The sequence below is a fragment of the Pimephales promelas genome, chromosome 5 (genome assembly GCF_988280905.1).
Source record: "Pimephales promelas chromosome 5, fPimPro1.hap1.1, whole genome shotgun sequence".
NCBI lineage: Eukaryota > Metazoa > Chordata > Actinopteri > Cypriniformes > Leuciscidae > Pimephales > Pimephales promelas.
The window spans coordinates 24289990-24302510 of record NC_142773.1 but is presented as its reverse complement, the minus strand read 5'-3'; the positions used below and the strand labels follow the sequence as shown (position 1 = coordinate 24302510).

The window sequence follows — 12521 nt, the reverse complement described above, 5'->3', positions numbered from 1 at the left end:
TCATTATTCAATTCATCTCATTTTGATTGTTAATTAAATAATCACAATAAAATAATTATTCTAATAAATACTGCATTTAATGGAATTTTGAATTACATATTCAATTACATAATTAATATAACCCAATATATAAACCTGTTTTGAAGACAATATAGGTGTCAACAAACAAAACAACTAACAAAAGTACATTCAGCTTAAAACAGAAATATAAATATGTTTACTGGTATGTCCTGAATAGGAATTCATTTTAAAAATATGGGGGGAAAAGTGTCATATAGATCTATTTTTTATATATATTTTTAAATCAGTTATTTTTCCATGTCCTCCCAAATTTATACACACAACAACAATATTATTACATTATTTATTTCACTTTACCATAAAAATATCTCAGAATGTCTCGTTATAAAGGAGATTGTGTCAGTAATACTTTAAAGCACTTTCAATATCTTTATAAGCTAAGGTTTGTGGTCGGTGTCTGTAACAGTTTTCTTCAGTTTTGGAAGTCTTCGGTTCCTCATCCTTTAACTTTACAGTGCTCTCTGCAAAATAGATAAGGAAATAAATGAAACAGTGCACTGTAAAATAAACGTCTTGAATCAATACGGTTGAATTCATTGACATAAGAAAATAGATGTTGCTGCGATGCGTCGTCAACGGCATTTTGCAGAGGGCAAGACTGCAAGTCGGTGAGCTGCCGTTTTTCTGGATAAAAACCTCTTTTACTGTCTTTACTTACTAATAATAATAATAATAATAATAATAATACATTTATCAACTGATTTCAGTGGTTTGTAACGTTACCTGGTGTACAAAAAGTTTGTGTAATTTTATTTTAGGCCTAGCTACATACAGTGAAGATGAATCCTACACAGCCAGGCTATATAAAATAAAATGTTACAACCCTGTCTCTTTTTGTGAGACCAAAGATCGCCCATTAAATATACACAAGACGAAGTATATCTCATGTTTAACCACTAGACTAGAGACATCAGACCAGCGGAAAACGTCAGAGCACTAGCAGAGGTAAGCCTGTTCAGGCGGGGTGCTGAGCGCTAAGCGCCCGGTGAACGCCTGGATATCACAACTCAAAAAACGTCATATCAAATTTTTAAATAGGCACTATATTTATAAATAAACCACAGATTTGAGCTTTAAACAACTACATGTTGACTGAAAAACTATTAAAATTACATTTCGGGACACAATAGTATTTTTAAGTTTGCGGCTTTTCTACTTTTACTAATTATGACCAAATACAACCAGAAACAAATCTTGAGTCTTGCTTGTAAAAGGAAATTCATCGAGACCTGTTTTCGATTGTGTGGCGATTTGTAGGCTAACTTAAGTATGAGAAAGTTGCCCGTCGCAATATTGTACGCTCGTTACTTGTTATACAATAATACGTTGACGTACGCTCCACCGGGGCGTGTAAAGTATTTATTATGCCTATGGTCGGATTATAATCACTCACATTTGCTTGACAAGGTAAGTTGTTTTGTATTCACAGGCTTTCCTTTGACTCTCTGCTGCCACCTGCTGGCTGTTTGCGGCATCCCGTAAAGCCTCACACGAATCCAAATGATGTGATTCACTGGTCAGATTCACCCACAGAGTCTCAATAAGAGCTGCACGAAGCAAAACAACAATTTTCATACACTTATTAGGCCTACCTGTTCTATTCTGAAGTGAAATGGCAATTTAATCTTATATCGCCATGATCAACATTATAATGAAACTTTAGCTCATGCACATAAAACCAGCGTTATATATATCAAATATATAATATATCAGTGCTGTGTGTGTGTGTGTGTGTGTGTGTGTGTGTGTGTGTGTGTGTGTGTGTGTGTGTGTGTGTGTGTGTGTGTGTGGAAGTTGAGAATAGAATAGCCAATTTATAATTTTGAGAAATATTACCATATTAGGTAGGTTATCTTACCCTCTTGTTGAGCCAGCTCTGAAAAAAGTCTTGCATGTTCACTGTGGAGCCACAGTCTTTGATTTTCCAAAGCTGTTACATTTTCCTTTAGGATCATCTAAAATAGAAACAAAAAATCCAATAAAATCAGTATTACATCTAAATATATATATATCGTATACTGATATACAGGCCTACCAAGCATCAGCACAGACAATTTAAAAACATTTATCACTTTTTGTTACTCACTTGCAGTTGCAGAGTCTCGGTTAGAGATGCCTTGGTTTCCCTCTGGCTCTCTAGAATACTTTCCAGCTCTTCTTGCAGTCTGGTCTGGTTTTTAGAGCTCAGTTCCAGTGCAGATTTCAAGACATTTTGGTCTTTTTCCTTCATCACTTCAGCTCCCTCTATCTTTTCAATTAAGGCCTGGTGTGCTGCTCTGCATTGTGCAAGGCTAGCCAATGGAGACCAGGTGGCCCAAACCACAATGACGATCAGAGAGACCATGGACCACAACGTGAGGAGAGCCACGATCCAGTTACAGGTCTTCTGGGCCAAGTTGGACCTGGCCATCCTTAGAAAGATGGTGTAGGACACACAGAATACACTGACCTTCTGCTGTCTGGTGTGACAGTGAGGGAAGGGTTGAGCTGCGTTTTGTTCACTGAGGCAGGGCTGCGAGTCTAGAGCTCTGGTCTAGTGGAAGCTATGTCAGGATATCTACATTGTTATTATAAGGACCTTATCAGTGCTCTGCGGAGTAATTACACATCGCTGTTTATAAAAAAACATCCAGTATTTCCCTGGAGACATTTCTTCCATGTGCTCATGGCATTGTGGTTCTTAAATCACTGTAAAGCCACATAATGCCTTAATCGGTATGAGATGAACATGGTGACCAAAACGCACTAAAGAGCATATTCACCCAAAAATGAACATTCTGTCAGCATTTCCTCTCACTGTCATGTTGTTTCAAACCTGTATAACTGACTTCTTCTTCTGTCAAACAAAAAAAGAATGTCTTTTAAAAATGTTTTTGGACCCCACTGACTTCAGTCAAAACATTTTTTAAATATACTTTAACATTCTTCAAAATCCTATTGTTTTGTGTTTCAAAGCCTTCAAACCATAAGTCCATAATTTCACTCATTTACAGCAAAAGAAAGACATTCATGTTTGAAATGACATGACAGTGAGCAAAAAAAAAAAAAATCCATTATATTTTAATTTTTGCTTGATTTACCTCCTTTTACTTGGTGTGTGAGATTATTAAAAAAATTATTAAAAACAAGAAAAACCTAAAAAGCACCAAAGAAAGACATGCTGTTGATTTATGCCAACACATGTCATGGGAAGCTAAGGGTTTTCAGAATAATCATGGATGCCCTGTGGTTAGAAATTTCCAAGTAAACAGTGGCATCTACAAGACCCCCAAAAATCCAAATGTTTATCTGGGTGTTTAACAAAACATGATTATCTTACAATGGAGATGGAAAGATCCTGTTTGGTTAAAAGTCTGGGACTTTCAACATCTCTTAGACATGTTGAAAACTAAGATAAAGCATATATCACAAATGCTCAGAATTATAAAACACCACTCTTGACTTCCAGTGCACTCCTCACCCCCCCCCCCCCCCCACACACACACCTAATAAAGACACTGTAACTGTATTCTTCTTCAATTCTTTTATTTGAATGGACTTTTCTGATATATATATATATACAGTACTGTGCAGAAGTCTAGGCACACTAGTATTTTCGCCCAAAAAAATATATTTTGTTGTAGTGTCTCAGTAGGAAACATCAGTTTACATTTCCAGACATTAATTGTGCCATTAATTGTAATAATCCAATAAACAATAATAGTCAATAATCCAATTTTTGAATGCACAAGGATTCTGACAACAGCCAATGCTCCACACGGAGGTCGGATCTCACCATCATCGAGTGCAACTGAAATTGTATGAAGAAACAGAAAAAACAGAGACTAAGACCAGAAGAACTGCGGCAACGTTTCCAAGACGCTTGAAAAAACCTGCAAAACTAAAAACTATGTGCAATACCATGACAAAAGCTGTTTTAAACATAAAGGGTACTAAACACCTACTGATTTGATTTAGTTAACTGTTAAAAGTTTAAAAAAAAATAGTTAACTAATAAAAGTGAATTAACACAATCTATTTGTGATTATGGCATTCTTTTTGAAAACATTTCTCATTTACAGCATTTTTACACAAGTGCTTTTCACAGTACTGTTGCGTTGCAGGCAGGCAGGCACTACCTTCGAGACGTTGCCGCAGTTCTTCTGGTCTTAGTCTCTGTTTTTTCTGTTTCTTCATATAATTTCAGATGCATCCATGATGGTGAGATCCGACCTCCGTGTGGAGCATTGGCTGTTGTCAGAATCCTTGTGCATTCAAAAATTTCACCGGATTATTACAATTAATGGCACAATGTCTGGAAATGTAAACTGATATTTCCTACTGTGACACTACAACAAAATATATAAATAACTGGCTTAAAAACATTTCCTTGAGGCGAAAATACTAGTGTGCCTAAGACTTCTGCACAGTACTGTATATATAAACCTTTCGTAAATAAAACATAAAAATGGGCACAGTATTGTAATCAAACAGACAAGATTATTGTTATGACTTAACTACAAATGGCAACAACCATTTCCTCTAAGAGATAATGATGCTCATTTATGGAATGTCATAAAAAAAGAGAGAATGTTTGAAGTGTTTTATGCAAAAAGAAATTGTTAAAGGGATAGTACACCAAAAAATAAAAATTCAGTCATCATTTATTCACCCTTGTTCCAAACCTGTATGACTTACTTTCCTCTGTGGAAGAGTTTGTTTTTAAAAACGGTTCAGCACATACTATGAAAGTTAATGTGGTCCAAAACAATTTAGACTTTCATTGTACGGACAAAAAATAAACACCGAGACATTTTTTCTAAATATCTTTTGTGTTCCACAAAAGAAAGAAATACAGGTTTGGAGAATAAATGATCATTCATTTTTGAGTGAACTATCCTATTAAATCATATGTATAAGCAGCTTACCAAGTTGATATATATACACAACATTAAAGACAGCATTTAGGACTTTTATATGTTTAGAAGTCATTCTATTTGTCTCATATCATAAAATTTATTTGCATAGGAAAAGCAGACATGCAGCACAACAAAAGCAATCTTGAGATTATTCAATTCCTCATAGAGGACTGTGCAGTGCATTACTCCCAATATACATTAATATGCTTTGCTTTAAATGCTGTAACTGATAATAAAGTCGTAAATAAATCGACCGATCCAGCATGTAGATTTATGAAGTGGTGAGTGAAAACGCTAACTGTTTGTTTTAGCTGCAACAGACCGGCATCACAAAAGAATACTGTGAAGCACAGGCCATTCATAAAGCATGCACAGCCTCACCAGGCATTTGTGTAAAATACAATTTTGCAATGCTTGCTTTTTTGTTCTAAAAGTAACATGAACCCTACAGGCTTATGTGAAGCTTATTGCTAAGTTTAATGCTCTATATCTGCCCTGCACATACCAAGCAAAGACATTAGATAGTTGTTGCGTTGCGAAAGCAAACAGAGCAGCTTAAGCCATGCTGTTGCTGTGCGTGTCATTTTCAGCTGAAATTGAGCGCACCAGCTCGTCCACCCAGCGCACCTCAGAGACCATCTGCTCAGCTAGCACTTCATAGCGGTTCTCCAACCGACCAAACTTGCGTTTGAGGGCATTGACCGACAGCATGGTGGCTCGGGTCTCCTCCTGGCTCTGTCTGCGCAGGGCTTGTTCTTTCTGCAGCTCCTGTTTGAGCTGATTGAGATCGGCAGCAATGCTTTTGTTCTCCTCCTTGTACCAGCTTTCCTTCTCCTCAAAGATGGATAGCAGTGCGGCCACATCCTCCCTGCAGGAGCGCTGGTTCTTCTCCAGCTCTCGTAGGCCATCCTCAGCCGCGGCGATCTCCTCCATGACCTGAGAGAAGCGCTCGAAATTGATGTAGGTGTTGTTAGGAGGCATGCTGGAGTGGGATTTGATAGTGTACTCCTTCAGACGGGTGGTCTTCAGACGCCTGCGCTCCGGCTTGCGCTCGCTCTCTTCGGGTCTAACGTTGCGCCTCTTAATCACCTGTAGGGGACAATGGGATGAGAGCAAGTCAAGCGAAGAACAAACAGTGACAACTCAAAAGTGAGGGAAAGAGAAACATTCAAACCTTGATCCAGGGGTGCTGGAGACTGTCCTCGATTGTCATTCGCTTCCTGAATGTTAAAAGCAAATATTGAATCAATGATTAATAAACAGTTGACATATTAAACAAAAACAATAACACTTTTACCAGCATTATTTTAGTATTATTTATCTATTATTCATAGAATTTACTACCATTTTGAGTTTATTTTTAATTTTGTTATGTGATTGTTATGAAATATGAATGTGCTTTTATCATCTTATTAATTTTCCATTGATCTTTATTTAGTTTTAGTAATTTTGGTACATAAGTTTTTTAACTTATATTTGATTTTATTATATCATTTCTTAGTCTTAGTAGGAACACTGGATTATACTAACTTAGGATCCTTGACCAGCAGTCGGCGAATGAAGTCCTTGGCAAGCTCACTTGTGTTGCTGAAGTACTCTTCATCAAAGTCATAGTTGACAGCTGAAATGTTGGTAAGTGTTTCTTGTTTGGTCTCGCCAAGAAACGGAGAAGCTCCACTCAAGCTAAAGAGCATTAATATTTGTTAAGAAAAGTACACTGGTATCACCTGGGTGTGTAAAAACCAAACAAGCCATTTCCATGATAATTACTTACAGTATATATGTGATAACTCCAATGCTCCTGCAGCAAAGCAAATCACAAGAAAACCAATTCATTTCAAGCAAAAAGTGAATATTATGCATTCACAACCTAAACAATATTTTATATCCATTAGTAACTACGTTTCCATTCAAAGTTGCAAATTTAACAAAATATCTATAATATAAATATCTGGAATATCTATAAATCATTTGCAAATAAAGCTCCAAGAGAACAAAATCGTCACTTCCTGGTAAATTGCAGGAAATATATGTGATAAAATGGAAGTTGCTGCAATCAGGAAAGCCTCTTTTATCCTACATGCATAAATGACTTGCACCTCAGAACACACAGACGAAACGCAATAAATGCTGTCATGTTATCTTGCGTTTGGATGCACTTCTGGGAGGCCATTATACCAAATAATTTAATGCAGAATTTGACATTACATTCCAAAATAACTAAAACAACATTGAGATGCTGTGCAATGAAACTGATCCGCTGGTTAGTCCAGCTATCCAATCACATCCTCTGATGTCACGTTAGTAAGCAAAGTCATGTTAGTTTTTTGGTTGAGCATTTATACAGTAAATGTGTTTCTATGCACCTTATCAGATAAAAAAAATTACCTGACTCAATTGAGCGATTACGTTTTTTTAATGAATATTTTTTCAAATTTATGAGCATCTTGACGTTTCCATCCAGTGTTTTATGCGATTACATGGCTATTGATGTTTATGACTCACCACATGTCTGCCTCCAGGCCAAGGGGTTCATAATTCACAATTTCTGGTGCTACAAATGACAAAAGAAATGGCAAATTAAATTAGGATTCCTAAAACACTTATAATAATTAAAGAAGATATAATTCAATGTTATAATAAACTTAGGTTCCCACCAACAAACTCAGGAGTTCCGAAGATGTTTTTAAATTCGTTTCCATCCTTAATCTGATGTGCAATTCCAAAATCTATCAATTTGATTCTGGGGTTCGGCACATTTTTATCCAGCAGCATTATGTTTTCAGGCTGTAAACAAAGTGCATTCAAGACTATTGTAGTACATATTTCCATGTTAATGAGACATATTTCACCCATTTTTGAAAATTTTTATTTTTTTTTTAAACATTTTGATTGATCCGCCATCTACATTAATTAATAGCCAATTTTAAAACAAAACATACTAGTGCTCACCTTCAAGTCAAAGTGTGCTATGCGTTTAGAGTGTAGGTAGAAGACTCCATCCAGGATCTGCTTGAGGAACTGCGTAGCCTCCTCCTCAGTCAGTGACTCCTTCTCAGCCAGAAAGTCAAACAGCTCCCCTCCAGACACCAGCTCCAGGATCAGGATCACGTCAGTCTTGTTCTCAAAGATGTCATGAAGGGTAATAATGTTGCTGTGCTGAATCTCTCGGAGGATGTTCACCTCTCGTTCGATCTCCTCTCGGCTCACGCCCCGTCGACTGGATGAGAGCCGTCTCTTCTTGATAAATTTGGCGGCATATTCTGTTCCGGAGCTCTTTTCTTTACATTTACGTACAATGGCAAACTGTCCACTATGAAACGTGTTACAAAGACACAAAGAGAAAAAAGAAATGAAAAGTGGAAACAGTGATCATGCTGGTGTTTTTATAATACAAATTTTACAGAAAATAAGGACATATTTTGCATATAGATTATATGTTTATGAAATGTGTGTTAAAAAAGCACTACACTGAACTAAAGTCCATAGAGTTGTAATCAAATTATTCAACTCCCATTGCAAATCAGGTTTATTGACAATTTACAGAGCTTTTAGCTGTTCGGGATGAACAAATCAAGCCAACGTAATTAAAATAACTCAACACAATTGCACACAGCTACCTAATTGCACTGTTTTTCAATGTATAGGTAGCAATTACAATTGTTACCTATACATTGAAAAACAAAGCATCTTTAGGACTTTGGAAGTGCAGACCAACGAAATAATGTTCTGTATCAGTTCTTGAAGATTGCATGGTGAATTTGTACAAAACCAGAAACTGGAAAGAGTTTTTTTTTTTACGTTGGTTTGATTAATTGCACACAACTGAAAGACTGCAAATTTTGCCAATAAACCTGATTTGCAATTAGTTTTGAATAATTTATATTAAAACTGTACATTCGACTTTTACTTAAAAAAAAAAAAAAAAGGTTTCCTTCATCTCAGTGGAATAAGATTGTGTGACTTTTCATACATTATCTATCTATACACACACACACACACACACACACACACACACACACACACACACACACACAAACTGGGCTTGATTCGGTTGTTCTGAAGTTATGTAAAACAAATTTTTTACACTTCTGGTCTTTGGGGTCAATATGTCCCCACATTGAAATGAATGGGAAATGTGAAAAAAAAAAAAAAGTGAAAAAAAAGAAATTTCTTCATGTGTCAAAAAAAAAAAAAAATCCGGCATAAATCTGAAATTTTTTACACAGATATGAAGGCCTAGTAGTAGAGCATAAATGAAATGTATCATAAAAAAAAATATTTCATATGCTGACGGCTCTTCTCTGGCCCATCTGTAGTCTCATTTGCACTACAGCTTTGCTCAGTGAGCGAGCATATGCATTGTAAAGCAGTGATGTCATGCTGCAGCAGCACAGAACAGAAACCTTCACGTCCTTATATAGGAAGAAAGGCAGGACTTGATTCAGTGTTTGCAGATGATTAAGTCACTGTGCTGGGGATTTTTAAATTGCAGGACTCTCATGAAAATTGTTTATACTGCACTGATAAGCACAAACACTAGGTTTCCTTTGCAACTCAATGCCAAACATTATGATTTATTCATTTCACCTTATATCTACACAAAAAGCTTTCATAATTATAGATCTTAGGCTACTTTTAACCTCAATCTTTGTTTTATCCACTATGTGTGAGACCATTTTAAGTCAGGTTAAACTAGTTGTACAGAGTTTTAAGATGGGAAATGGCATCTCTTACCTTCCTAACTCCTCTCCCATTTCATAGCACAGCTCCACATCCTCCTGTCTGAAGCCAGCCATGATTTGCTGACTTCAAATTAATCAATCTGTTGAAATGACCAGAAATAGTGCTTGTAAGGACTAGTTTAGTTGGATTTGACTTCATCAGACGAGACCACTTTATTGACAATGACTATAAATGGTTTGTAACTGTTCTGAAGAGTGCACATTCTTCTGTATTTACTCTTGACCTCACAGGATGTTGGATTTAAAACTGACATGATGGGAATGAGAAGTTCCATGTGCAGAGTGTGGACATTATATTCCTACATACGTCATTACCTACTACAGTCAGACACTAGGCTTGCCAGCTTTTTTATCTTTCTTTCTTTCTTTCTTTCTTTTTCATGGCCCTTTAACAGCGAGTATCTTAGCACTGTAGTGTAGTACAAACTCGCACTAAAATTACATCCCCATTAAATCTATCTCATCTATGCTATAAGACATGTTTCAAGGCTTAATGCCTTGATTGGTAAAGACAACTACAACAGCCATTTTTTTTTAAACTCAGAAGTCAGTTTCACAGCCACAAAAATATAATTTTAATGTGGTTAATCAATGGGGTCATAAAACGATAATCCAAAAAATATCTAATAAAGCACTGACTTATTCCACTAGCCATCTGGCTAACTTGTAACTTAAAAGAAACGACCAGCAAACACCGGCAAATTATGTGACACACGAAACACATATGGAATAAATTAATATGACTGTCTCTATAATATTAATAATACTACCTAGAACACTATTAGAGAATAAGCAAACGCTGAGAGTTTGTTTGCTACATACCTTAACGTCGTCGCATTCCTCAGCCAATGGGTATTTTCCGGTTGCTGTGCTCTGGGGAGGCGTGGCTTGTTCAGTGACATCATCGAGACTCCACCGCAGAATGATGTCAACTTGTACCTGTTATTAAGAGTCTGCCAGGTGTTATTAGCACACTGATATAAGTGAAAAACGACATGTTTGGGCTTGTTTTGCACTGTTCCTTTGTCAGTGTAACCACAACAGACTCATAACACACATAAAAATGTGTAAATCAATAAATATATATTATGATTAGTGTTAGGCTACACAAGACATCCAAAACGTTAAAGTTTTCTGCACACATAAGTAGGAATGTATGTGATTTGCATGTCTGTAATTGTTCAAGACATAATCATCTGAAGCATACCAGACGTTTATAACATGGTGTAATAAACATAGGCTAAGCTGCAACATTAGTTTAATGAAAATTGCACAGACGACTTTTTGCTCTACTCAGATAAAATGTTCTGCAAAGTCTGGCAAGTTCTGCACATTAAATCAGTAATAAGTCTAGTAAGTCAAAATTCATTATTAACCATAATTTCTCTGGAAGTAATCTTGACTTTAAATGTATGCAGCAGGATTTGTATGGGAGACCAGCGTCAGTCTTTTTTCTTTGATCCTTTTGTAAAACGTGTTTTTCGTTCGTTCGTTCATTCATTCATTCATTCATTATAATAAATTTTAAGATATAATACAATGATAAATAAAATTTGATTAATAACATAAACATGTAGATCATTAAAACAAAAGAAAGCAACAAATTCAAGGAACAAAAACAAAGGCTCTACTTAAGTTCAAGGCAGGAGTCCAGACAGTGAATATATTCTACATTCACCTAGGAACACCATACTAATACTGTGTTTGACCCCCTTTCGCCTTCAGAACTGCCTTAATTCCTTAATTCTGCCTTAATACTATTGGCCTATGATTTGAGCTTTGTGATGCATTATCCTGCTGGAAGTATAGCCATTAGAGGATGGGTATGGTGGTCACAAAGGGATGGACATGGTCACCCCCATCTTACAACTGCTATATATGTCAGAGGTCGCACGCAGGCTCTGGAGCAACTAGGGGTTAAGTGTCTTGCTCAGGGACACATTGGTGTCTCACAGTGGATTCGAACACGGGTCTCTCACACCAAAGGCATGTGTCTTATCCACTGTGCCATCACCACCACATCAACAAGGCATTTTCGCCCACAGGACTGCCACATTCTGGATATTTTTCCCTTTTCACACCATTCTTTGTAAACCCTAGAAATGGTTATGCGTGAAAATCCCAGTAACTGAGCAGATTGTGAAATACTCAGACCGGCCCGTCTGGCACCAACAACCATGCCATGCTCAAAAATTGCTTAAATCACCTTTCTTTCCCATTCTGACATCCAGTTTGGAGTTCAGGAGATTGTTTTGACCAGGACCACACCCCTAAATGCATTGAAGAAACTGCAATGTGATTGGTAATGAGAAATTGAACCGGTGTTCCTAATCCTTCAAGGAAAAGTTAACTTCAAGAATGAACAAAAAAGTGATGTTGCAGCATGAGTTTGAATTTCAATGTGTGAAAATGCAATATCTGAAACAGATGCAAACTGAAATTTTAGGCAGTGCGAATTATATTAAGCAATTTATTTACATAGCAGTGGCACATGCTTTTTCAATCTGTCAAAAAAATAAAATAATTTTGTTAATTTTGTCATTTGTTATTGAAAAATGTCTATATGTATTTTGCAGCCAAGGTTTAAGTCATTACGCCTAAGCACAGCCGTTAAATACCTACGTACATTAACATTAACCGTAGGATATTATGTTTCCATTCCAAGCAATGACAAATTTGGACTTTCTGAAGTAAAGGTGGGACCAAAATTTGATTAACTAGAGTGACAGCCAATAGACTAATAGTGGACGGTCGGAAGTAGATAGGATTAGCCAATCGGCAACGTACTGCAAAATAT

The 12521-nt window shown here is 36.5% G+C and overlaps 2 protein-coding genes across 2 annotated transcripts; both read right to left on the bottom strand.

The window, feature by feature from the left end:
* Positions 1-164: 164 nt before the first annotated feature.
* On the bottom strand, positions 165-2605 carry LOC148981440 (uncharacterized). Its single transcript, XM_089131726.1, has 4 exons — positions 2168-2605; positions 1940-2036; positions 1475-1628; positions 165-542 (listed from the first exon to the last, which is right to left on the bottom strand). The coding sequence occupies exons 1-4, from the start codon at positions 2489-2491 to the stop codon at positions 518-520; spliced, it is 600 nt and encodes a 199-aa protein (XP_088987852.1). The 5' UTR covers positions 2492-2605; the 3' UTR covers positions 165-517.
* Positions 2606-5051: 2446 nt separating this feature from the next.
* On the bottom strand, positions 5052-10668 carry dapk3 (death associated protein kinase 3). Its single transcript, XM_039654759.2, has 9 exons — positions 10547-10668; positions 9717-9804; positions 7932-8292; positions 7637-7766; positions 7485-7533; positions 6754-6780; positions 6510-6662; positions 6154-6199; positions 5052-6068 (listed from the first exon to the last, which is right to left on the bottom strand). Exons 2-9 carry the CDS (start codon positions 9776-9778, stop codon positions 5535-5537), a joined length of 1362 nt encoding a protein of 453 aa, XP_039510693.2. The 5' UTR covers positions 9779-9804; positions 10547-10668; the 3' UTR covers positions 5052-5534.
* Positions 10669-12521: the final 1853 nt, after the last annotated feature.